Source organism: Solanum verrucosum, unplaced genomic scaffold, assembly GCF_900185275.1.
Source record: "Solanum verrucosum unplaced genomic scaffold, falcon-dt-bn FXZP01000229.1, whole genome shotgun sequence".
Classification (NCBI taxonomy): domain Eukaryota; kingdom Viridiplantae; phylum Streptophyta; class Magnoliopsida; order Solanales; family Solanaceae; genus Solanum; species Solanum verrucosum.
This window is the reverse complement of record NW_026020011.1, coordinates 1,039,720-1,064,552: the sequence shown is the minus strand read 5'-3', so window position 1 is coordinate 1,064,552 and position 24,833 is coordinate 1,039,720. Positions and strand designations below refer to the sequence as shown.

The 24,833-nt window shown below is 32.7% G+C and overlaps 3 protein-coding genes across 3 annotated transcripts; all 3 read right to left on the bottom strand.

The window, feature by feature from the left end:
- Nucleotides 1-1,456: 1,456 nt before the first annotated feature.
- Nucleotides 1,457-5,782, bottom strand: LOC125820024 (uncharacterized). Its single transcript, XM_049499442.1, has 5 exons — nucleotides 5,519-5,782; nucleotides 3,543-4,461; nucleotides 3,209-3,304; nucleotides 2,288-2,424; nucleotides 1,457-1,753 (listed from the first exon to the last, which is right to left on the bottom strand). Exons 1-5 carry the CDS (start codon nucleotides 5,731-5,733, stop codon nucleotides 1,582-1,584), a joined length of 1,539 nt encoding a protein of 512 aa, XP_049355399.1. The 5' UTR covers nucleotides 5,734-5,782; the 3' UTR covers nucleotides 1,457-1,581.
- A 3,501-nt stretch (nucleotides 5,783-9,283) lies between these two features.
- Nucleotides 9,284-16,037, bottom strand: LOC125820305 (sm-like protein LSM1A). Its single transcript, XM_049499747.1, has 4 exons — nucleotides 16,028-16,037; nucleotides 11,099-11,187; nucleotides 10,989-11,054; nucleotides 9,284-9,397 (listed from the first exon to the last, which is right to left on the bottom strand). Exons 1-4 carry the CDS (start codon nucleotides 16,035-16,037, stop codon nucleotides 9,320-9,322), a joined length of 243 nt encoding a protein of 80 aa, XP_049355704.1. The 3' UTR covers nucleotides 9,284-9,319.
- A 5,696-nt stretch (nucleotides 16,038-21,733) lies between these two features.
- Nucleotides 21,734-23,494, bottom strand: LOC125820304 (protein NEGATIVE GRAVITROPIC RESPONSE OF ROOTS-like). Its single transcript, XM_049499746.1, has 5 exons — nucleotides 23,489-23,494; nucleotides 23,283-23,358; nucleotides 22,269-22,852; nucleotides 21,884-22,049; nucleotides 21,734-21,781 (listed from the first exon to the last, which is right to left on the bottom strand). The coding sequence occupies exons 1-5, from the start codon at nucleotides 23,492-23,494 to the stop codon at nucleotides 21,762-21,764; spliced, it is 852 nt and encodes a 283-aa protein (XP_049355703.1). The 3' UTR covers nucleotides 21,734-21,761.
- Nucleotides 23,495-24,833: the final 1,339 nt, after the last annotated feature.

The window sequence follows — 24,833 nt, the reverse complement described above, 5'->3', positions numbered from 1 at the left end:
TACAACAATTTAAATTACTGAAAATTTAACGACTTAATTTTTTTTAAAAAGTGTATTAAAATTTTGGTTAATTGTCAAAACTTTACATGTGCCACATAAATTGGGACATGGACAGTCACACATATTTTTTTTGAAAAAATTACATTAAAAGTATTCTATCAATTAACAACATATATTGTTTGAAATTGACGAAAAAGAAACTATAAATTACAATAATTAACAAAATAAATCTCTTGACTCCAACAAATCTATCAATTAATGCCACATAAATTGGGACATGGCAAATAACATATATTATTAAAAAATTAGGTTCAAAATGTACTATAAAATACAATAATTAACAACTTAATATATTAAAGAGACATATAAAAAATGGTTAATATTTGAAATTCTGCGTGTGCCACATAAATTAGAACAAACAGAGTAAAATTTAAAATATTTTTAAAATCATATAAAAATTTTAATAACTTCTCAAATTCCATAATATGACATAAATTAAAATAAAAAAATAATATATATTGGGCCCCGTGCTGGCACGGGGTCCTATATCTAGTAGTAATACAAGTAATAATTGATTTAGACTACCCAAAAGTAATTATATTTTCTTGTTACATAAAAAAAACGTTTTAACTTTGCTCTATTTATCATAAAATGAATTTTTGTCGTCCTTATTTTATGCAATATCTATTTTATCATTGATATTGTTTTTTTTTTTTTAAAAAAATTATTTATAAATATTATTTTATTTTATATATAATATTTATTTTTCTTAACCTAGCTATTTATTTATCATGTTCTTGCTTTATCTTCATATGAATGAACATGACTGATGACTGTGTAGGTACAATGTATTCTAGGCAAGTCAAACTATATGTAACAATCTTACACTATATCAACAAAACTAGTATCCTTTTGACAAAAAAAAAAGTCGTATAATGAGTATAAAATTTGTAGAATTTCTCTTAGTCTAGAAAAAATAGCATATATGAGTAATTTTTTTTTTTTCAACTATTGGCTCCAAGGCTTGATCTGCTTGTTCTTGAATTTGATTATTTTGTATTTTAACTCAAGGGGTTGAAGCTTAGTTTTAAATATGAAATTTGAACTTGATTGTTATTGCATCACCTATGGGCTCTTATGGCAAGCTGAGTTATTGAAATGATAAGTAAGGCGCGATGAACTTATAATTCATTAGATGCTTATAACGAATGGTAACTAAGTACCATAAATAATATGTATCCGTTTATTCAATCATTTGATAACTAAAGTCATTGGTCGATAAATGATCACTATGTGTTTGACATACACTTTAGAATAATTTAAGATTTGCATAGACAATATAGTAAAATGAATACTGGCCAACACATAGAGTATTCTAATAAGTACTTGAAACAAATATATGAATGAATGCAACAATTTCCCTATTGTATTAAGAATTCAACTATTATTACCTAGGCTTTTACCTGATCCCACCTTCAATATTTTTGCACAGAGAACACCAGATACAAGATTCTATGAGCAATTACTCTTTTTTCGTGACGTTTTTCGTTTACAGTAGTATGGGCAATATATATATACACTCTACTCTGTCTTGTCTTCTTCTACATCACCACCATTAGATGTCCCATCTCCACCAGGCGTTGATCTCACTTCGGATGGAATTCTTACATCCTTTGAAGGTAGAAAGGAGGGTTTTATGAGTGTCAAGGTGATATCCTTATCAAACTCTTCACTATCATCAGAATAGACATATCTGGTTGTATCGAAAAGAAAACCAATTAGAATATAAGTGTAGATAAGGAAAGTAAATATCGCGAACATATAGGTTCTACCAAATGCCAATTTTTTTTACAGAAAGACCTGTGGTTTTTGAGATTCATTTCATGAAGAAGGAAGATATGAAATGGTTTGAAGAAAACGATCCTGAATCTTTGACACCGGGAAAATATGTATCATTTTCTTCTTTACTTCTCAACTGACAAAGGAACTTTATTCGTTCATGATCTCTCAATGGAAATGGGGAGGGTTGGGTGAAGGAGAAAATCATCTCATTTTCTCGCATGGTCAAAGTATTCATACTCTATTAAGATAAAAATTGCCATGGATCCCTAGTTCAGAGGACATTTCAGATCATCTTTGTTCTTTTTTTATATAAGAAAGAACACTCATCATTACTAAGCGATCATTTTTAGCATGTTTTATGGTAGAGCAATTTCACACTAGGAGCCCTGTGAACTCAATCAAATCTAAAACATGCATTATAGAGATGAAAGCCTGGTCGTCTTACCTCATGGAGTTTTGAGATGGAGCCCAAAGAGCACAGATGACGCAAAGGAGAGAGAAAGACAACACTTGCCAGAAGGCAGGAATAATCCAGGCCTTTTCCCATCGCTCATTGTACACGTCAGTGGACTTGAAGTACAGCTGCCATGGAAAAACAAGTTTTAATGCTTAGCTTGGTAATACAAAAAACCGGAAAAATTAGGACGATAAGAAACTTGTGTTATATGAACTCAGGTACGAGATAGGAGGGCATTCCAATTTTGAAGGATCCACATAAGCCCCCAATCATTCCAACTGATCCTAAGTTGAGGAAAGTAAGAATCTCGCTACCAAACATATGTGCTTCAGCTAATGGAAATACTTAATAAATAGGTAGGTCTCCTAGCCCTTGCACTCATTAAACTTATTTACTCATTATACATCAGTAATAGATTTACTCTTTCCTAAAATTTTGCTCATTTAGGTTTCTTAAGAATTCCTGGATAGAAGAAAAAGATAAGTTGAGTTATGATGCTTTTACTTATTTATTTAATGGCTTAGAGCAGATGAACAGATCACGAATAACATTACAACTGTAACTCCAATAAAAGCACCACCTTCCTGTCACCCGTAAGCACCTAATTTTACTGTTTTCATGTTTGTTTATCAAGAATTGCAGGTCAGTTAATGGATTAGATGAGTGCTGGATATTTTGGTTACTGTTTCAACAAACCCATTCCCTGTGGCCTGTACACATAAACTGGACACTTGAGCATTAAGGTTTGGCTATTTTTCCTTTAATTCAGATCTCTTTGAAAAGATCACTTTGGGGTTGCCATCATTTGGCTCTTTCCAGGGAGAGTAGACAAAATCTAAGAATCGCTATATTAGATTGATGGAAATAAACAAAAAGATCAGCCTTAAATTGAAGATAGCCAAATATTACCTCATAGCATACCCAACCAACAGAAACAATAACTGCAACAGCTAGAGCATTTGTGAACCTCCGGTATATGTCTAACTTGGCCAACAATCTTCTAGCCTGTCAATCCACAACAGCAGCAAATGAACTACCATTGATTGATAGCAAGAATGATTGGAAACATGAAGTCATGTCATAATTAATCTTCATATATATATATATGAAGGTGAACATGTATCACGTCAAGATCTCTGGTCACTCACAAATACATTAATAGGATAGGAATTGCGGAAAGGAAGCCCTTTTATAGACCAGCAAATTGACACAAAGTTATAAGCAAAAGTAAAGGTCACTGTACCTGAAGTTTATTCAAAGTTGCAGAAAGAGAATTGAATATCCAGAGGATGAAGAAAGCATCCAAGATTGCCACAGGAAGTACAAAAAACAACCTTGCTTTTCCTGAGAAATCACTAACAGTACCAACATTTTCTACCAGTTCAAGCACTTCCGATGCCAGAAAGAAAGTTCCTCCAAGCAAAAGAACCTTGGATGTAAGACCACCAAGGGTAGGTCTAACAACACCATACCCCATAGAGACCATCAAAATAATCAAACGAGCAACTGTGCGCTTTACTGCACCAAAGGTAACAGCCCATACAGTGATCCCAGTTGGTCTGACTCCAGTTTCATTGAATTCAGCATAATCAAAGTACCATAATGCCATCTCAAACATGCCCAACGTTATAACGAGAGTAATACAATTTTGTAAAGCAAGAACTTCTCTCCAGAATCTCGCATACTGAGAAAACCAAAAGATCCCTAGTAACACAAACATAAGAGACATGTACCCATAGAAATTCATAAGTGGTGCCATTCTACCAGGTAGGTAACCAGTAGGATTTTTCCATATGGTTTTCCCTTCAACAACAACTTCCTTAAGATTATGGTCGCAGTGCATAAAGTACACATTGTACATTCCAGTTTTTGTTATATGTATTGTTCTTGGCTGCAGTTTTGCTTCAAACTCATCAATGCCAAATGAGGCACCAAATACTTTAGGCCAACCAGGATTATTGGTAGATGGGCGGTGGATTATTTCCCCTTGTGTACAAACTCCCAGTTTTGCAAGATCTGCTGTGCAACAAACAGCTCTTTGCCCCCCATAGGCAGAGCCGCCAATTGTCTCTCGGTCATCCACCTCAAAAACAACTGCATGAATTGATCCTGAGCTAAAGTTTGAAAATTCTTCAGGTCTCCGGAATATAATCTTCTCAAAGCTGATTTTTACAAACGATAAAGGTCAGAAAATGCTGAACTTATATCTCTGTGATATATGTTTCTATTACCAACATTCCAACAACAATAACAAGGAAAAATGCTTGAGCTCAGGGGCGAATTTACATTTTAAAAATGGGGCACGTGAACCCGTGGTCTCACTGTAAAACTAGGTGTTTGATGTATATATTTTCTAAAATTTGGTATAATATTATCTGTTCACACCTATGCTACAAGAATGCTAAATGGTGCACTTGGTTGGATGTTGAGTTATTTACCAAGGGATCAATTTCCACTTAATACCTTTTTCAGTGTACTTTTAGCAGAAGAATGGTGTTATATTTGACATGTAGCTTAAGTTTCCATGTGACAAGTTAGAATTTAAGCTTTAAATAATGGATCATGTCGAAAGGGGCTACTTTGAGAATCTAAAAAATTCAGATATCATTTTTCACTTTGAAAACAAAAACTACTTTTTCAAATTTCACAATGAAACATGACCAAACACCATGGAAATGAAAAACTATTTCACTTTATTTGGAGTTTTTGAAGTTGGAGTTGTGTTATTTTCTCGCACACCACAACATACATGTAGGCCTAATATGACATGGATTATTGATCTTCTTCAAGGACATCGCATGCCTATGTAGAAATCTACAGGTTTCTATCCTGAAACGTTTTGTCAGCTAATCAACTCCAACTTCAAAAATTCCAAATAAAGCTAAATAGATTTGGGTTTTCATGGCCAAACACGCGTTTGACCATGTTTCATTGTGAAATTTGAAAAAAAAATAAATAGGTTTTGTTTTCAAAGTGAAAAATGATAAATTACCAAGTCAGTACCCCACTCTCAAATCTCAATTCATCAATCAACTAATCTTCAATAATCCCAAATTAAGATCCACTAATAACAGCAATATAAATAAAAATCCAAAATGAGCAGAAAAAACTATCAGATAATAACAGTAACTTCGAGTGAAGCTATTAAACATCAAAATTCAAAACAGTCATAGCTAAAATACATTATTTAAAGGAAGAGTAGGAGAGAGAGATTTTCACCGTATAAAAGAGAGTCCATCTGAAGAGGAGGTAGAAGATTGGTTGAGGTTAGAGTTAGAAGAGTAAATTCCCTCGCTACCTCCATGGACTACGAATACATTACCTTTGTTTGCGAATTTCTCGGCAGAGTAATCGTGTAGTGAAGCTTGTGTAAAGTGAAGTGACCATAAGCAAAGTATAACAATGGCTGAAGCTGAAGCTCCGAAGGACGACATTGCCCCTTAACAGAGCTCAGTAGAAGAAGAAGAAGTTGAGCTTGTGTAGAAAAATGGTAGATCTGCCGTTGCACTAGTAAAAGAAGTGGAAGAGGAGGACTACCCACGGGGGAGTGGGACCTACACGTTTAAGAGAGACAATTTTCTACTCCTTCCGTCCAATTTACCCACACTATTAATTTTTCGAAAGTCAAACAATTTAAGTTTGATCAAAAAAAAATTTTTAAATAATTTTTTTTTTCACTCTCAACATTCAAAAAAGACGGAGGGAGTACTTAATGGAGAGTTTTGGTTAAAACTATCCATCATTAATAGTGTTTAATTTTAAAAAATATCTTACAAATAAGAGTAACTTAGTATTAATTTTATTTTTTTAATGGACATAAAATATGCTATAACAAAATTTACTTTGAAACTGAGTGGATACTGTTTTCTCTCTTTTTTTTTATTTTTATATTTATGTTATTTAATCCTTATTAATGTTGTGTTTTATTCTTTACAAAATAGGAGAGTAATTTCCATGGATAGTCACTCATGTTTGGAAAATTACCTTGGAATATCACTTATGTTTGTTTTAGGACCACAATATCACCCAACTTGACCTCTTTTCCTCAAAATATACTTACACAAAAAAAAACATTATCTCTCTCCTAATAGGATGCCATGTCACATTATTCCTTTTTCATTATTAACATTTTAAAAAAATAAAATTAGACAACCCATTTTACCTAGTAAAAAAAAATTACATAGCTCAAAAATTTCTACCCTAGTTCTAGGGGATTAGGCGGCAAATCCAAATATGAGCTCCTCCGATTCTTCAAGAAAATATGTGGCTTCCTCCGATTTTTCAAGCGAGATAATGTTTTTATATGGGCACTAATGGGCAATGGCACCTTTTTGTTGAGTCCGGAGCCAAAAGTGCAACTTTTTTTCTTTAAAAAACAAAAACGGCACATCAAAAAAAAAATAACCAAAAGGGCAAAATCGCTCCTGACGAAGCGATTTTGTTCTGACAAAAATTGACGCCGATCCGCTAAAAGAAATAAAATTCGCTGCTATAACAACGTTTTTATATTAAAAAAATTAAAAGCAAAATAGCAGCGATTTTGTTTAAGAAATTTAAAAAAAAGTTTTGAAGTTAAATCGCTGCTATAGCAGCAATTTTGTTTAAGAAATTATTTTTTTAAAAAAAAAATCCTACCCTTGCAGAGAATTTAATTAAAATTAAAACTGAAGCCAGCGATTTTCATAAAAAGCTTTTTTTTTTTTAAAAATCTTTACCCTTTCAGCGATATAAATGAAGATTAAAAAAAAAGTAAAACTGAAAATCGCTACTTCGGCAGCGATTTTTTTTTTAAAAAACTTGTTTTTTTTTTAAATGGCTGCCGCTGGAAATTTATGTAATTTAAAACTTGTTCTTTATGTTTTTTTTTTAATTCCTTAACAAAAAATCGCTGTTATAGCAGCGATTTCACTTTTAATTTATTTTTTTTAATAAAAAAGCTGCTATAGCATTGATTTTAAAGAAATAATGACTTTTTTTTGAGAAAATCGCTGCCAAATGCAGCGATTTTATTTCTTTTAACGGAACGACGTCAATTTTTGTCAGAAAAAAATCAATCCGTCAGGAGGGATTTTGCCCTTTTGGTTAATTTTTTTTTTTGATGTGCCCTTTTTGTTTTTTGAAGGAAAGAAATGACCCTTTTAGCTTCGGACTCCCTTTTTGTTGATATTTTAATTCATTAGAGTAATAAGGTAACCATATTGTCAAACTACAAAAGATATAATGTTTTTAAAGAATTTTAAAAAATGTTAATAATAAAAAAGAAATTAAAGAAATGTTAATAATGAAAAAGGAATAATGTGACATGGCATCCTATTATGAGAGAGATAATGTTTTTTTTTTGTAAGTATATTTTGAGGAAAAGAGGTAAAGTTGGGTGATATTGTGGTCCTAAAACAAACATAAGTGATATTCCAAGGTAATTTCCCAAACATGGGTGACTATCCAAGGAAATTACTCCAAAATAGGAATAAGATCTACCGGTTATTAGAGCCGTCAATATGGGTTAGGCCCGTAGGGCTGGCCTGCTCTAACCTGCGATTTGATAGGGTTGGACTATGATTTTTGGAGCCCATTTAAGAAAAAAGTTTTTTAGCCCGACCTGAATAAGTCTGCCGATTTGGGGGGCTTGAGAAATATGGATAGGACCGGCCCGTGGGCTAAATAAAAATTAATTAAATAATAAAAATAAAATAGAGTATTAAAAATAACAAGAGTCTAAACTCAAAATCTGTTAGAAGTTTGAAATATTACAATTTAATTATAAATTATATTTATAAAATATGTACTACATAAAATAAAAATTTACTAAAATTTCTAGAGAATCACTACATAGGTTGTAACCTATGGAATGTTGTCATAGTTTTTGTGTTTTATTATGATCATTGAAAAACAATTAGGTTAATATTTCTATTTAGCTATTTATGTTTTTACTTGAAATCAAACTTAATAAATATTATAAAGATAATTTTATTTGTAGATTTGATTAACAAGTAGTAACACTAACACCATGTAATATTGTCTTGTCGATATTTATGATAATATTTTAAAATTATAATTTAATTAAAAAAATTATAAAAAATATTATTTTAAAAAAGAGGGCTGACTCGGCAAAGGCCGTAGCCCACATACTTGTGGGCTGGGCTGACCATTTTCTAGCCCACACCAAAAAAATGGGCTAGTCCGGCCTGTCCCGTAAAATTTCAAAGCATGTATGAATTAGCCCGGATGGTGTTGTATGTTGGTGAGAAGTGCTTGGTCAATCCCTCTGTTTATTTTTACTTGTCCATAATGATTGATATTATTTGCTAGTATAGATTGTTGTATTCCATCCTTGTAAAATGAATACAAAAGCATTTCTTCCAGCTTTTGCTCTAATATCTTGTGGTACGGGAACTTACCAATTCCATCTTCCATCAAAATAATCAAATCAACTATGCTTCACTTCAACAAAGACATGGTATCTTGTAGTCTAATACAATCAACCATAAAAATTGAAAATTTCCCACATTAGAGTAAAAATGGACAGGATGAATTTGGCATTATCCAGATCAACCACCATTTCCCCATACCATCATCAGGTCCTATGCCCAAATGTACCAGTAAGTCGAGTAGGGGAGCCATCAATATATATCAACATGTAATCGGAAAAAGAATGTAGTAGGTACAACCCGATTCCCAACTTGTAGATGTTACAATGAACAACGTGTAGCAGCGAAAGAAACCATTTATAGTTACTTCTGCCACCAGCCAGCAACTGCGGCAATATTTGCAAAAGCCATGCCATGCCATGATCAGAGGCGGAGCCAGTACCAGCAGTTTGGGGGTTCTAAATTTTCTTCCCCTTCCATAGCATTGAGTTGTCAACAGTTTTGTTAGGGGTTCATAAGTTAATACATATATATTTACTTAATTTTATAGTACAAATACAAGGTCTACGGAAAAGCTACTGGCACGAACCCCCACCTAGCTCCGCCCCTGGCCATGATACTGGGAAGAACCAGATATCAGTAACAAGAATTCTTAGTCCATATCAAGAAATTCCATCCTCTTTCTCATTGAACCTTTAAGATCTGTAGACTCCCTTTCTGCTTTTTGCGCCTGATGATACATAAGGCATTATAACACACTGTATTTCTAGATATGCTCAAAGAAATTGCTCTAACATTTCATCTTGATAATAACGAAACAAATCTCTATGCTTAAAAGATCCTCCAACAATATTCTAACCCTTTAGTAGCAAAAGCAAAGACGGTTTCTACATCCAAATACTTATTAACAACAACAATTGTTAATTGCAATTGATAAACAAAACAATAAGTGTAATATGACGACAAAATATGTTGCATCATCAAAGTCTTGAGACTATTTACGTATCCCTTGGTGTTATTAGATACATCATAACCTTGTCCACCTTTTTTTATGGACTTAGAGAGTGATCCGAAAGCAAAGAATAGATTGTTTTCTTTAATGGTCCTTTTATCTGCTGAAAAATTGGGAAGGAGTGGGGAGAAGAGGATCACAATAAGACTAGTGGAGGAGCATTCCACTTTTGTGGGGCCATATACATTCGAGCTTTGGTAATTGTAACCTTGGTTCCAACCCCCATGATCTAAGTTGCTCGGACTCTTCACTTTTGGTGCCGCACCCGTGTTAACACGACATGGGTGTGGGTGTGGGATCCGTGTCCAATTTGGTCAACCGATTTCGGGTACTTTGACCAAAATCGATGGGGAAAGTCTTGGACAGTTTTAATGGCTTCTGTATATAATACTAAAGCTAAGATGAAATTGTAGAAAATTGAATACCTTTTATATAGAAATTTCTATGTCATTCATTTTCCTTTAATCTCCTTCCAAGATTCTCCTCAAGTTCTCCACATAATCTCATAATTTAGGTTTTATAACTCTATTTTTAGATATTTTTAGGCTTATCCCCGCACTCGTATCCATACATGGATCCATATCCCTGAATCTTAAAAGTTAGATCATGAAGGATCTGACCTCTAGATCCGCACCCGAGTCGAGCAACTTAGCCCATAATTACTATCCCTCCAATAGGAGCATCTTTTATATCGAAAGAGCATTATGATGAATGCTAAAACAGATCACCTCTGCCCCTACCCAACAACAGATGAACGAACTGCTTATTGAACACCAAATTAAAGCTCTTAAAGAGAGATGGGAAGAATTCATGAATGCATAATTTCTCAAGAACAACAAAAGTCAAAAGCTTTACACCAAAGTAGAGAACTACACTCTTGTTCAAGAACCTTATATGAGAACATATTTAGAAAAGGAGGGCCAACACGAAAGCAAAATTAGACATAATTTCATTAAGGCCAACTTTCAGCTAACAAGCCAAATTAGACACTGAGCTTCTCACAAATTTTATTTTTGCAAGCTAAATTTTTTATAGGATCTTTTCTCAAAAACTGATCAAGTGGAAAACGAAAGTAGATCGGCAAGGAGTTAGACCACCACAATTTACAGTCCACTATGACATATTCACTTCATAGCCTGGTATATCCAACTATTTGGGTGCTTACATTGGAGTTAAATCATGTAAAAGAAAGGGAAGAAGTTAAAACTGAACTCAATTATATAGATGGTGGAATCATGGTATTGCCATGTTCCGAAACACATTTCATTAAGCATCAGTATTAGTCAAACAATGAATAATGAGGTCATGCCCTTGTAATCTCAGCAACTGATGAAACATGAGTCATATGGGGTGGAAGTTCCTCCTTATCAACATCCTGAAAAATCACAACAAAACTGGGTGCAGGATCATAGTACATACCAATTCTCCAATTAACACGACGTTCTTCCCACGGATAATATAAAGACCTAGTGGGATATCACAATATAGATCACCAACTAGTGTACTTTCTGTTGGGTTTTAAAAGGTGTGAATGGAAAATGAAGAGTTGCGACTTTTATGAAGAGTTGTGACTTTGATGAAAAGTTGCGACTTTTATGAAGAGTTGTGACTTTTATGAAAAGTTGCGACTTTTATGAAAAGTTGTGACTTTTATGAAAGGTGGTGACCTTTCCGAAAGATTGTGACTTTTCCAAAGGTTTGTGATCTTTCCGGTGAGGCACAATAAGAACCTTTGCACACTACCCTTTGTTTTCTATAAATTGAGGAATTTCCTCTCATTTTAAATATAGAATTTTTCTGGACTTCTTCTACTACTAAATCTAATATTCTAAGTGTACTTTATGGCCGTTGAGTGGCTCGCTGACACCAATGTTTTGGGTATCAATACACTGGTAATTGAGATCATTCTATCATGGGAGGACATATTCCAAATCAAACCTCGAATACTAGAGGGGAATAATTTCCTTAAGGGGACACTGTGCATTCAGTGAGCTTGATCTTCTTTCTGTTTTTTCCAGATTCTGGTATGTGTTACAGATTTTAGATTTGTGAATTAATTTATGTTCTTCTGTTCTTCACTGGTTCATTAAACTTTGGTAACTTCGTGTTTCTGCAAAGTTTGTTGGAATCAGTAAGATTCTTTAAACACAGATTGACAACAATTCTTCTTTAAGAAAAAATATTTCGTATATTTTTTCTAATCTGTTTCTGATTCTAGTTTCTCTACTAGTTTTAATTTTCTAGTTGTGAAAATGTTCTTAAACTTTATTGTGTCTTATCAAGTTCTTCAAAGTTTTGTTCTAAGTATCTTGGGAATACAAGACGAATAACAATCTTAAGGAAATTATTATACTGTTGGTATTTCTTGTATTCTACTGATTGAGAGAAACAAATCATGGAAGTAGAAGTTTAAGGCATTACTTCTCCATAATTTGGTGCTTTGTTTAGCAAGGTCGAAGTGAGAATGTACAGAAAAAATTGGTGCTATTCTGGTTAAAGAATACACCAGGTAACCTTCTTATTATTTATCTAAGGAGGAAAATAGTTTCTAAGAGTTAACAATTTTGATTTTTTATCATGTGTATCTTTGGAAAAAGATCTGCAAACCATTTGTTGTGGAATGAATTTTTCTTGGCAGATAGTATTGCCTTTAAAATTCTTTAGTTTGCAAAATGAGAGATGCACATTTTTGTTTGATAAAATAGTATGTCAAAATGTTATAGTTGGAAGACTATATGAAAAGAAAAACATTTCTATGTGATAAAGAATATGTTTAATTCTGTTTGGAGACTAAAAAAAAAAATACTTTTGTAGTTTTGTACTCCATGTGAAATTTGATTGTGTTTGATTTTTGTAGTCTAAAAACTTTTGTAGTTTATTACTCTGGATAAATCAGACTATGCAATTGGTTTGAAAAATTATGAAAACTTCACATAATAAGTCAATGTTGTACTTTTGACTTTCTATAAACTCACTGTTATATAGAAACAAATTGTACAATTTTTTTTGTCTTTATTGTAGTATTCTAAATACTAAGTGATATGTCTATTTGTGATAGATGGAAAAATACCAGTGACTTAGAGTTTGTGATTTTGTGCCTCTATGAATGAACTTTGACATTGTGTAAATATTGTCAAAGAGGATTGAAGCAATATAATTCTTTTGTAGAATAATATTTCCAAAAGAGGTTTCATAGTGCCAATGACATTTTGATAGTCTGGAAAAATATGTGGAAAAACTATTTTCAAATACTTGAAAAATATTTTTGAGATCATATTTAAAATGTGGGGGTTCTTTGCTTATGATAAAGATAAAATTAGACTTGGTGTCTAATTTAATTTTGGAGCAAAAGATATGAAATTCAATGATACTTTTGTATTATGTTAGACCCACAAAATTCTTGGAGTATATTCGGTATTGTGGTTGTTGAGTTTCTCTATTACTAGTATATGATGTGACTAGTATGAAACTACCAAATATATATATACTTGTTCAAAATAATTGTGTTCTTTTATGAAAAAGTGTCACTTAAAATGTTGTGATTTTTCATGAAAATATATGTCTATTATAATAAAAGTATTTGCATAGACATGAATATTGGTGAATAGTTATTCGTTATGTTTTGTAAAAGAAACATTTGGATTATATTGCCTTTATTGGACCTGATGAAACTTTGTTCACGGGTAGTTCTATAACAATCAAATTGAAAGTTATGGAAAGGTCCTGCTGAAAAGGACATTTGACAAGGTGATGACTCTAAACAATGTTTGTGTCATACAAAATTGTAAGAAATAGGAACAAATATCTGTGAGAAAAAGCTACCTCGCACTGAGCTTTTCAAACTCAATATTTTTATTTGTTCTTACTTGCTTGAGTCAAACTGTTTGTGACATGAACACTTGGGACATATCAATTACAAAACCTTGTAAGGAAAATTGATCAACTTAGAAGTTTTGTCTAACTTTGAATGCAATAAATAAAAATGTCAAGTTTGTGTGAAATCTAAGTATGCTGAGCATTCTTATAAATCTGTTGAAAGGAATTCTAATCCCTTAGAATTGATTTATACTGACATTTGTGATATGAAGTCAACACCATCTCATGGTGGAAAAAAGTATTTCGTAACTTTCATTGACAATTGCATTAGAAATGACTATGTCTATTTGCTGAATGGTAAGGATGAAGCAATAGAAACGTCTAGACAATATAATATTGAAGTTGAAAATCAGTTGGGAAAAAAATAAGAAGTAATAGGGATGGAGAGTATAAATCTCATTTTGCAGAAATATGTTTGAAAAGTGGAATTATCCATCAAACTGCTGCCCTATTCACCTCAATCTAATGGAAAAAAAAACTGAACTTTGAAGGAAATGATCAATGCATTACTTATAAGTTTTGGTTTACCACAAAACTTGTGTGGAGGAACTATCCTTACTGCAAAAGGGAACAACAAAAAGTTTTGCCTTTTCATAAAGAAAGCAATGGGAAATTTTGTTTTTCCAGGACACAATCTATTCCATATGAGAAATGGAAATAAAGGAAATCCAACTTGAAATAGTTCAAAGTGTGGGGGGTGTCTAGCCAAAATCCAAGTTCCTATTTCTAAAAGGATTAAAATAGGACCTAAGACAGTGGACTGTAATATTAGACTTGAGTAGTCTAGTGAAAGGTCTAAACAACCTTGGAAAGAATAAAAGGAGAATGTACTTAATAAAGATATTCTGAGGTGTAGTAAATGTCAAAGGACATCTACTTTCTTCGAATATGATTTTGTAACATTTCTTGTGTCTTCTGTAGACTCATCCTTTTGGACAGATGGTGTTAATAGTGAGATTGGTTCAATCTTGAGCAATCCTATTGGAAGTTGGTTGATCTTCCCCCAAAAAATAAACTTTTGGGTTCAAAGTGAATCCTCAAAAGGAAAATGAAAGTCGATGGAACTGTTGACAGATATAAAGCAAGACAAAAACAAGGTCTTGATCTTTTCGACAAATACTCGCCAGTAGCTAGAATTACATTCATTTGGATGTTAGTTGTATTAGCTGTGATATATGACCTCCAAATTCATCAAATGAATGTGAAAACAACTCTCTTAAATGGAGAATTAGAGGAAGAAATTTACATGGAACAACCCGAGGGTTTTGTGGTTCCTGGTAAAGAAAAGAAAGTGTGCGAACTTGTTAAGTCACTTTATTGACTAAAACAAGCGCCCAAACAATGACATAAGATATTTGACCAAACTATGTTGGTAAATGGGTAAATGGATTTAAGAATGATGGAAGTGAAAAATGTGTTTACATTAAAATGACTAGGTCATTGTTTGTTTGTATAATTGGTAATATGTTGACACTAAATGCTACTAAACGTATTCTAGAAAGCAAGTTTGGAATGAAAATTTTTGGAGTTGCCAAGTGATTAGCCAGCTCAATCCTTAGAACTCCATAATGTTTAGCATATTCGCGGTCTCATTGCATTGAAACGGTACTTGACTAGTTCAAATATTTGGATTTCAATATTGTCAAGTCTCCAATAAATGTGAGCTTTGCATTTCAAAAGAGTGAAGGCAAAAGTGACTCACAATTGGTTTGTGCTAAAGTATTGAGAAATATGATGTATATCACGAAGTGTGCGCGATCAGATATAACATTTGCTATTAATAAACTGAGTCGGTTCACGAGTGATCCCAATCGAACTCATTATATGACAATGAAAAGAGTTTTGGAGTATTTAAGAAATACTTAAAACTATGTCTTGAATTTTAACAATATCCAATAGTATTGAAAGGATATAGTAATGCGAATTGGATCACCGGACAAATGAAGTGAAATCCACGAGTGGATATGTATTTACTCTTGGTAGAGGAGCAGTCTCTTGAAAATATTTTTAAAAAAAAGAAAAAAAAAGAGATATGTATCGCTAGCTCTACAATGATCTCTGAGCTAGGTGCTTTAGATAAGGTCGATGAATAAGTTGAAAGACTCCGAAATTTCTTGATAGATATTCTTTTTGGCCCAAACCTTTGGCATCAGTATGCATACACTTTGATAGTCAAGATGCAATAGGTAGGGCATGGAGAATGATGTATAACGAAAAGTTTAGTCATATAGGACATAGACAAGATACCGTTAGAAAACTACTCTCTAGTGGAATTATCAGAATTGACTATGTAAAGTCAAAGGATAATGTGTCGGATTCATTTACAAAAAGGCCTAACTAGAGAGAAAGATTAAAGATCATCTAAGGGAATGAGTTTACGGCTTAGGACAAGTCATCATAGCGGTAACTCTATCTTGCAGATTGGAGATCCCAAGAGCTAGATTCAAGGAGAAAAACAAAGTTGTGACTAACGGTTCGGCATTGTCAACAAACTCAATCCATTCTCATGATGAAGACAATGCTCAGGAACAAGGATACAACATTAAGGCATGTTAATGAGTTACTAAAGCTTAATGTTTTTACTGATTTGCTAAGTTTGACAGATTTGACCAAATAGTGTATCTACGCGATAACACTATTAGAAATCACCTATGTGGGTGTGAAGTGTAAGTCGCTTCAAAGAGAATTATTGTCAAAAGCCTATTCTCTATACACTCATGAAACCAGGAGGTGTTCATGGCTGAAACGAACACAACCGTAAGAACCATAAATGGTAAAGAGTTAATTGTGTGACATATGGTTGTCTAGGTATACACCAAAGCTCGACGGTTCAAAGATATCGCATCTACCGATTGATCGAGTATATCCGACATATGTTCACTACGGAAAGTCCAAGGGGAAACCTACTTATCCAGATGCAATTAATTCTTGCTTGTAAAGTACACATATTTATCCATTTCTTTGTCTTGGAGTCATTCCCCATTCATGTGGGCGATTGTTGGGTTTTAAAAGGTGTGAATGAAAAATGAAGAGTTGCGACTTTTATTAAGAGTTGTGACTTTGATGAAAAGTTGCGACTTTTATGAAGAGTTGTGACTTTTATGAAAAGTTGCGACTTTTATGAAAAAGTTGTGACTTTTATGAAAAAGTTGTGACTTTTATGAAAAGTTTTGACTTTTATGAAAGGTGGTGACCTTTCCGAAAGATTGTGACTTTTCCAAAGGTTTGTGACCTTTCCGGTAAGGCACAATAAGAACTTTTTCACACTACCCTTTGTTTTCTATAAATTGAGGAATTTCCTCTCATTTTAAATATAGAATTTTTCTGGACTTCTTCTACTACTAAATCTAGTATTCTAAGTGTACTTTACTGCCGTTGAGTGGCTCGCTGACACCAGTGTTTTGGGTATCAATACACTGGTGATTGAGATCATTCTATCCTGGGAAGCATATTCCAAATCAAACCTTAGATACTAGAGGGGAATAATTTCCTTAAGGGGACACTGTGCATTCAGCGGGCTTGATCTTCTTTCTGTTTTTCCAGATTCTGGTATGTGTTACAGATTTTAGATTGTGAATTAATTTATGTTCTTCTGTTCTTCACTGGTTCATTAAACTTTGATAACTTCGTGTTTCTGCAAAGTTTGTTGGAATCAGTAAGATTCTTTAAACACAGATTGACAATAATTCTTCTTTAAGAAAAAATATTTCGTATATTTTTTCTAATCTGTCACCACTAAAGCTTCTTATATAAAAGCTTAGGAACACATAACTAGTGTCTTTCTTTTGAGGCTTTTAGCTCCTGTTCATTTTTTCCACTCTCTGCAAATGATGAGCACCTTAAATTTACAGGCTTGTCATTTCTCTACCATTCAAGAAGCTGAGATGAATGTCAGTATCAAAGGAGAAAGGGGTGCAATTGTTTCACGATCACAAATGTCAAAAAGATATTATTCTACATTCAAGTGGGTAAATTTCCGAGTATACTCCCTCTTTCCCCAAAAGGCAGGACTTTCGTAGGAAGGAGGAAGAGTTTACTCTTTCACCATCTCCTAGAAATTCATTGTTCTCCCTCCATAAATTAAAAGCTAACCACTCAACTTTTGAACTCTAAGGTTATGTTGCTCGAACTCTTCAAAAAAATTTGCCGCACCCGTGTCGGATTCTAAAAAATACACTATTTTTGGAGTATCCTACACGCACCAGACGATGTTTTGAAGAGCCCGAGCAACAAAACTCTAAGGTACCACCATCATTCTAACATTAGCTTATGAGGCTTAGAAATTGGAGAAACAATAACTATAGCTATAAAAATAAAAGAAGAGGAATCAAGCTACTCCATTGTCCATGATGAATCCTTTTTCTTCTTGAGAATTTTTACTGAAGATAACTTCGATTTTGTCTTTTTTTAACTCATCATTGTACATTAAATTAAAAGTCTTTTTTCTCACAATAAGTACTAAATGTTTTTTTTGAAACTGATAACATTACTCTATTTATCCACATGTATACTACCACCAAAAGTGTAGTTCCCCTTCAAAAGTATTACAAACTATCAAAAGCTCAAGTCTATTTGTGTTGCCTATAAATAATCTAGTACATCAAAGATGTCTTCAGTTTGAGCTAATAAACTATGTTTACACCAAAAATAAAATAGAGCTAAACACTTCATCTTGACATCCTGTAGACTGTTGTACACATTTTCAAAGCTCCTATTGTTTCTCTCTTTCCAGATTGACCACCAAATGCATGCTGGGACAATCTTCCATCTCTCCTCCTTCTTGGTGACATTTCTATCCCGGATCCAGCTACTAAGTACTCCTTTAATGCATCCTGGTTCCACCCACCTGACCCCCTTTAGGCTACTGAACATTCTCCATAGTTGTTATGTCCATATACAATGTAAGAAAAGATGGTTGACTGTCTCAGCTTGTTCTCCACACAAGTAACACCTAGAAGCCAACAGATGGCCTCTCTTGTTCAGGTTCTCATGTGTTAGAATAACTTGTTTTACCAAAAGCCAAGTGAAACAATTCACTTTGAAAGGTACCATATCATCTTCCATGGCCACTCTTTCTCCTGTTAAGAGCCGTATAAGTAGACTTGACTCCTGCCACATTAGCAGATCATTTTCCCCAGCAAGACTTGTATGAGCATCTAAATAGTTGAGTAGTTCTGTCATATTTCCAATCTCCCAGTCATTTAGTTGCCTTCTTAGGCCAAGATTTCACCCCTCCACATATTAGCTAGCTACAGTGGCATGTTGCCATTGACATAGTGTAAATATGACAAGGTGTGTTTGTCTCAAAACTACTATCCTATTCCACTTGTCATCCCAGAAGGAGGTTTTCCTGCCATTTCCCAACTTCACTCTGGTTCTTGCTTGTATCATTGGCCACAGATTCCTCTCCATACAGTGCATTTATATGGAATATATTGCAACTTGTGTTGTCATCCACTTGTCCTCCATCCCATATTTAGCAGTAATCACATCCTTCCAAAGCATGCCATCTTCATTTGCAAACTTCCATAACCATTTCAACATCAAGCTTTGGTTTCGTTTCTTTAGGCTCTTGATGCTCAGTCCCCCTACTTCCTTACCCACAATTAATTCACTCCACTCAACTAAGTGGTACTTCCTCTTATCTTCACTTCCTTGCCATAGGAATCTCCTCCTCATAGCATCAATGCAGTTGTACACACTAGCTGGCATAGGAAATATAGACATCATATAGGAAGGGAGTGCATCAAGTACACTATTAACCAAAGTCAATCTGCCTCCCAGTCCCAGTGACAAGTATTGGCATTTCCAATTGGTAATTAAGTCTCTTCTCACACTTCTTCAATACCCCATTCCAGATTCCTTTTGATTTGCTATTGGCCCCAGAATAAGTACTAAATGTTGTAAAAAATACTCTTTTCGTTTTAATTTGTTTGCCTTACTTTCCCTTTTAATCGTTTCAAAAAGAATGTTTCTTCCCTTTTTTGACAAGTCTCTTTACTTCAAACTTTTCACGTGGCATGTTTGGACGACAAGATCAAAGGACATTTTGATACATTCTACATATTTTTAATTTAAGACCACTAAATTCATCTTACTTTCCTGGACAAACAAACTAAATAGTAAATTTTTAGATCAATAAAACAATAATGGAAAAACCTTTATGGGATTAATTATACACTTCATTCCCAAAATGATGGTCAATCTGTAAATTAATACTTTGGATGAAAGCTGAATTTTTTTTGGGAGCAACTAATTTATCGTAGCGGTGATATGAATAGCTAATCCATTAACTAACTCCAAATCTCTAGCATGCTAATTGTCCTAAATCTCCAAAACATACTTTCAGTCACTGGTCATATTTATCAATCAAGCAGCAAATACCAAGAGTTCCTAAAGAGGTGGTTTCTATACTTATGACTTCTTTTTTTTTGGGGTTTGCATGCCCGACAGTTGAACTTGTGTAACTCTAATAGATGCTCCATGGTCTTATTATGGGATTTGGGCTAGGAAATTAAGTGACTGTTTCTTTTTATATAAATCGATATATGATTTTTACTACAATATTAAATATATTTCAAAATTATTACTACAATATTATTCTAGGTAGGCCCCAATGGGCAAGACTAACTATCTGGGGGCTCGGTTCGGCTCAACTCAATTCGATCTCAATCAAGATTTAATTCAGATTCAACTCAACTCGATTGGCTTGCATGGACAAGACGAGTCATCTCGTGGATCGATTCAGCTCACCTGTATCTAACTTTGCTTAGCTGACTTTATTTCAATCTAAATTCAAATCAGACTTAGCCCAACTCGATTGGCTTGTGTGGGCAAGATGAGCCATCTGAGGGCTCGGTTCGAATTACTTGTATTTAGCTTCACTTAATTCAACTCGTAGTTTCAATCAAAATTTAACTCGAGCTTAGTTCCAATCAAAATTAGCATAATATCGATTGATATTTGATTAAATTAGCATGATATCGATTCGTTGATTATTATTTATTATAAAATAATTTTATTATTTTTACACCTTCTAGTTAATTTGATGTAATGTAACTTTTTATTGACAATATAGTTACGTAAGACTACTTTATGATAGTAAAAAAAATGTAATCAATATTTTAATTTAAGATATCAAGAATTAAGTAAATTGAATATTACCATTTTTAAAAGTTTATTGTTGCTCTAATTTTATTTTTTATTTTTGCATGAAAATTCTGTTTTATGTTCAATATTAGATTAATGTTATTTAAATTTGAGCTCTAATTTAGAATAGTAATATATACAATTTAATCACACTTAAATGTAATTATCAATTTAAACTAATAATATTTACATTTTTTTAATCGATCAATCTATTACCAATTTAATTATTCTAATGGTGTAGCATTATGCTATTGAAGTTCAGTTCGAGCTCAGTCATACTTTGACAAAATAATTTTGGCTCTTAATCTTGGCTCCGCCTTTGCCAACCCACCCTGGTTGATGTAATAATTTACTATCTTTTTAGATAAAAAGGAGTCCATATCTCATCTCATGCCTGCACACAATCATGACATAGAAAAAATAAAAATAAAATATAAACTAATGTTATTTTGATTTGACATTCTCTTTCTTGCTAAATAACAACACATATCATGCCAACTTAGGTAACATTTTCAAGATCACAAATAGACAATAGTACTTAAAAGAAGAGTGGAGAGACTTCTTGTACTACATTTCTATAATGAAATAAAATTGTATAAACATTCCCAACAGATGAGTACAAATCACAAGATTTTCTTTTATAAAAAACATCACACAACATGTGTTGCATCCATTATTAACAGATACAACCATGTAAAAAGGGACAAGAACAATATTGGAGGGTCATTAAGGTTTTCTTTGAAGAAACACCCAAACAGGATTGAAGAAAATAGAAAATTGGAAAAAGGGTCAAATTCGCCCTTGTACTAGTTACAATCGAACAAGGATTATTGGTCTAATATTATCCTTCCGTTAGGAAAAGGCGATTGTCTTCACCCTATAGTAAGGGTACACAACAAAAACAAGACCTCTAACGTGTGGATAATAATAGAACAAAAGTCTAACAGAGACATCAAATAGTACATGAGTAAATTTAACCCTTTTTCCCTAAAAAAAATTATACTATCATAATACATCGACATTTCCTGAAATGGAACAACTAGCAGAGAGGCGATATCTATATTTCCAAGACGATAACTGCAAAATTAAAAAAAAAAAAGTTTTAGTGAACTTAATCAAGCTAATAATAATAATAATAATATTTTTTAAAAAATAAATAAATTAATAAATGTTACTTACAATCAGAATCAGTCTTCACCCATTTTGATCCATCATTACAAGTTTCCTCTCTTTTTTTCTCTTCTTTCTCTTCTCTTTGTGGATGTTTTTCCTCTAAATATCTCTTTGTTGATGTTCTAGGGGCATTTTGGGGATGTATTTTCTTGGAAAGCATTGTCCTCAAAAGCTACAATAATAAATATAAAGTTGTTAATACAAAAAACTAGCTATAAATATTAAAAATATATCAAAATTTCAATAATATTAAATATCGCGAGTTTAATAGTAAATATTGAACCATCAAAGTGAGGGCAAGGGCATATTTAAAGTCTAATTAGAACTAATTAATGCTTCGTTCATGAAATTCATCAAACTTAAGTCTTAAATTAGTCGAAAAAATAGTTACCTTCTCCATTCTTGATTCGGGAAATGTGTCACGTAAACTAGGAGCAGGAGCAAAACCACCATTTGTACAAACCAACATTTTCTTGAGAAGAAAAGAAATTGATTTCTTCCCAATTGATTTTTTTTTGCTCTGTTTACTACAAACATCCTTGCATCTACCTATGATTACTCTTATTGTTCTGTCGATTTCTTCCTCATCATAATCATCCGAGCAATTAGCACTGCTAAATCTACTGGAATTAATCCTACGATCAACTTCCAAACTCGATGGACAATTAAGAAATCTGTCCAATGGAAGAATATCATCATCATTGACAGCATTGTTCTTGATCTCGACAAACTCAGACTTACTAGTAGTTGGTGATGGTTTTCGTGATAGTAATTTTGTTAACTCTTTTTGTAATTTCTCGACTTCTTCAGATGTGAATTCTGCTAAATCTGGAGAAGAAGAAGTTTGTTCATCGTCTTCGATATCATTTTTTACGTGTAATTTGCTCTGTTCTTTGAGATCACTGCTTCTATTGCCAAAAGTTCCAATTGCTAACAAGGAATCTGGCCAATCTTTGAACTCTTCATTTATATGATCTGTAACGACGAAAAATAAATTAGTTAGAAATATGTTATTTTTCCTTAGTTGATTAGTTAAACAAATTTAGCATTCTGAGATTCAATTCAAAACTAGAATTAAGGACCAATGTACTAAAATATTGAGACAATCCATTATTTTCTCAAATTTCCAAAATTTATTGTCTTTTGGTTAATGAGTGCACTGAGCTCTCACCATGCGTAAAATCACAAAAAAAGGGTCGGACCATGTTGAGTTTATTATATCTGATGATGAAGTCAATTTTGAAATGTACGAGTTTTAGCTAGGTGCATGCTAATGAGCACATACGAAGATGTAATGGATGTCGTGGATACTTTAAAAATGCATGACAGTCTGACATGTAAGTGTAGTAACATTCTTGAAGAGTGTGAGTAACGTGTTTTTAGGAGAAAGAGGAAGAAGTCATACTTGTAGTAATTGGAATAGCATTAGACCTCCTACTTCCTTGTCCCCCATTGAGCTTGTTATGCATCCAATTAAAGAACTACAAGCCAAAACAAAGAATAAATTAATTATTAATCTATACATTCAAACTATGATGCTAACGAGTCTGTCGTTCATTTGAAAACTATGAAACAAATCTGCAATAATTCAAAACTTGAATTTTGACCAACCTTCATATTCAAAAAATAATCTTGTGATGATGTTTGAATAGAAGAATTAAGTCAAAGTGAAAAGTTGGAATCCTAGAAGCCAATAATTAAGAAGCTTTGGATTGAGAGTAATAAATAAAGATTTGAGTTTCTCACTCTCTTAGTATATTTGATGATGCCACTAATGATATATATACCAAAACATACAAGCACTAGATCTCTTTTTTTTTTTTTTTTATATATGTGGACCAATTAAAAGGAAACATGCAACATTTTCCTATGTAGAAAATAAAGATAATACACACACATGGGAGAGAGTAATTTGAGGATAGTGTACTACTTTGAAAACGTGGCTATGATTTCTTCCATTAGATTAAAGATTAATATGCTAATCTTGAGGCTACTCTTTATATTACGTGTGTTTTAACGTGTTATAGCAGATTACGATGTGTTTTATTTTTCAGGTTATTATTCTCGCTTACTAAGAATATTACATATAGTTAATGTTTTGGTGATCGGATTGTGTGTGTTATATATATAAAGAGAAATATTTTTTGTACTGACAGTGTATAAAAATATTAATGTTGATCGAGCAATCTCAAAGAAAAGAGTTACTATCTAATGGTTGTTGTCACACCACGACATGACTTAATTATATTATTAACCCTCCCCCCTTGATGACACTACTAGTAACTTAATTACATATCACTAATATAACTAATTTGCTGTCAAATTTCATTCTTTATTTTACTGTTCTTATTTTGTTGACAATCGAGGGTTCAAACTTAAAAGAGATGGCTAAACAAACCACAAAAGACACTTGGTTTATTTAAATATAAAAAATATAAGATAAAATTAATGATATTAATAAATATCAAATTTTATATGAAATATTGTATATTTATATCCGTGCATGAAATTCGAAAATAGTTCTTCAAAATATGTCTTTTGAATTAAAGTAAAATGGAGGACGAATGAATTTGTAATGTACTCGCTTTTTTTCATTTTAAATTTATTTCAAGAAGAATAACATATGTTTGCATATGATTTTTTTAAAAAAGAATATATATTTTGGCCTATAATAACATGATTTTATAGCTACTTTGCTATGTGACATGTTTAGGATCATAGTTTCTAACGATACTTTAAGATTCGTTTAGCCATGAAACTTATTTATTTATTTATTTGGGATAATATTTTACTTTATTTAAAAATTAGTATTTGACCAAGAAAATTTCAAATTGAACTGGAAATTGTATTTCAATTTTGAAAAATAACTTGTACTAATATATTTTACAATTCACTCACGTTTTGAAGTGGTATTTATGTATATTCAAGCATAATTTCAAATATTCTTTGTAATTAG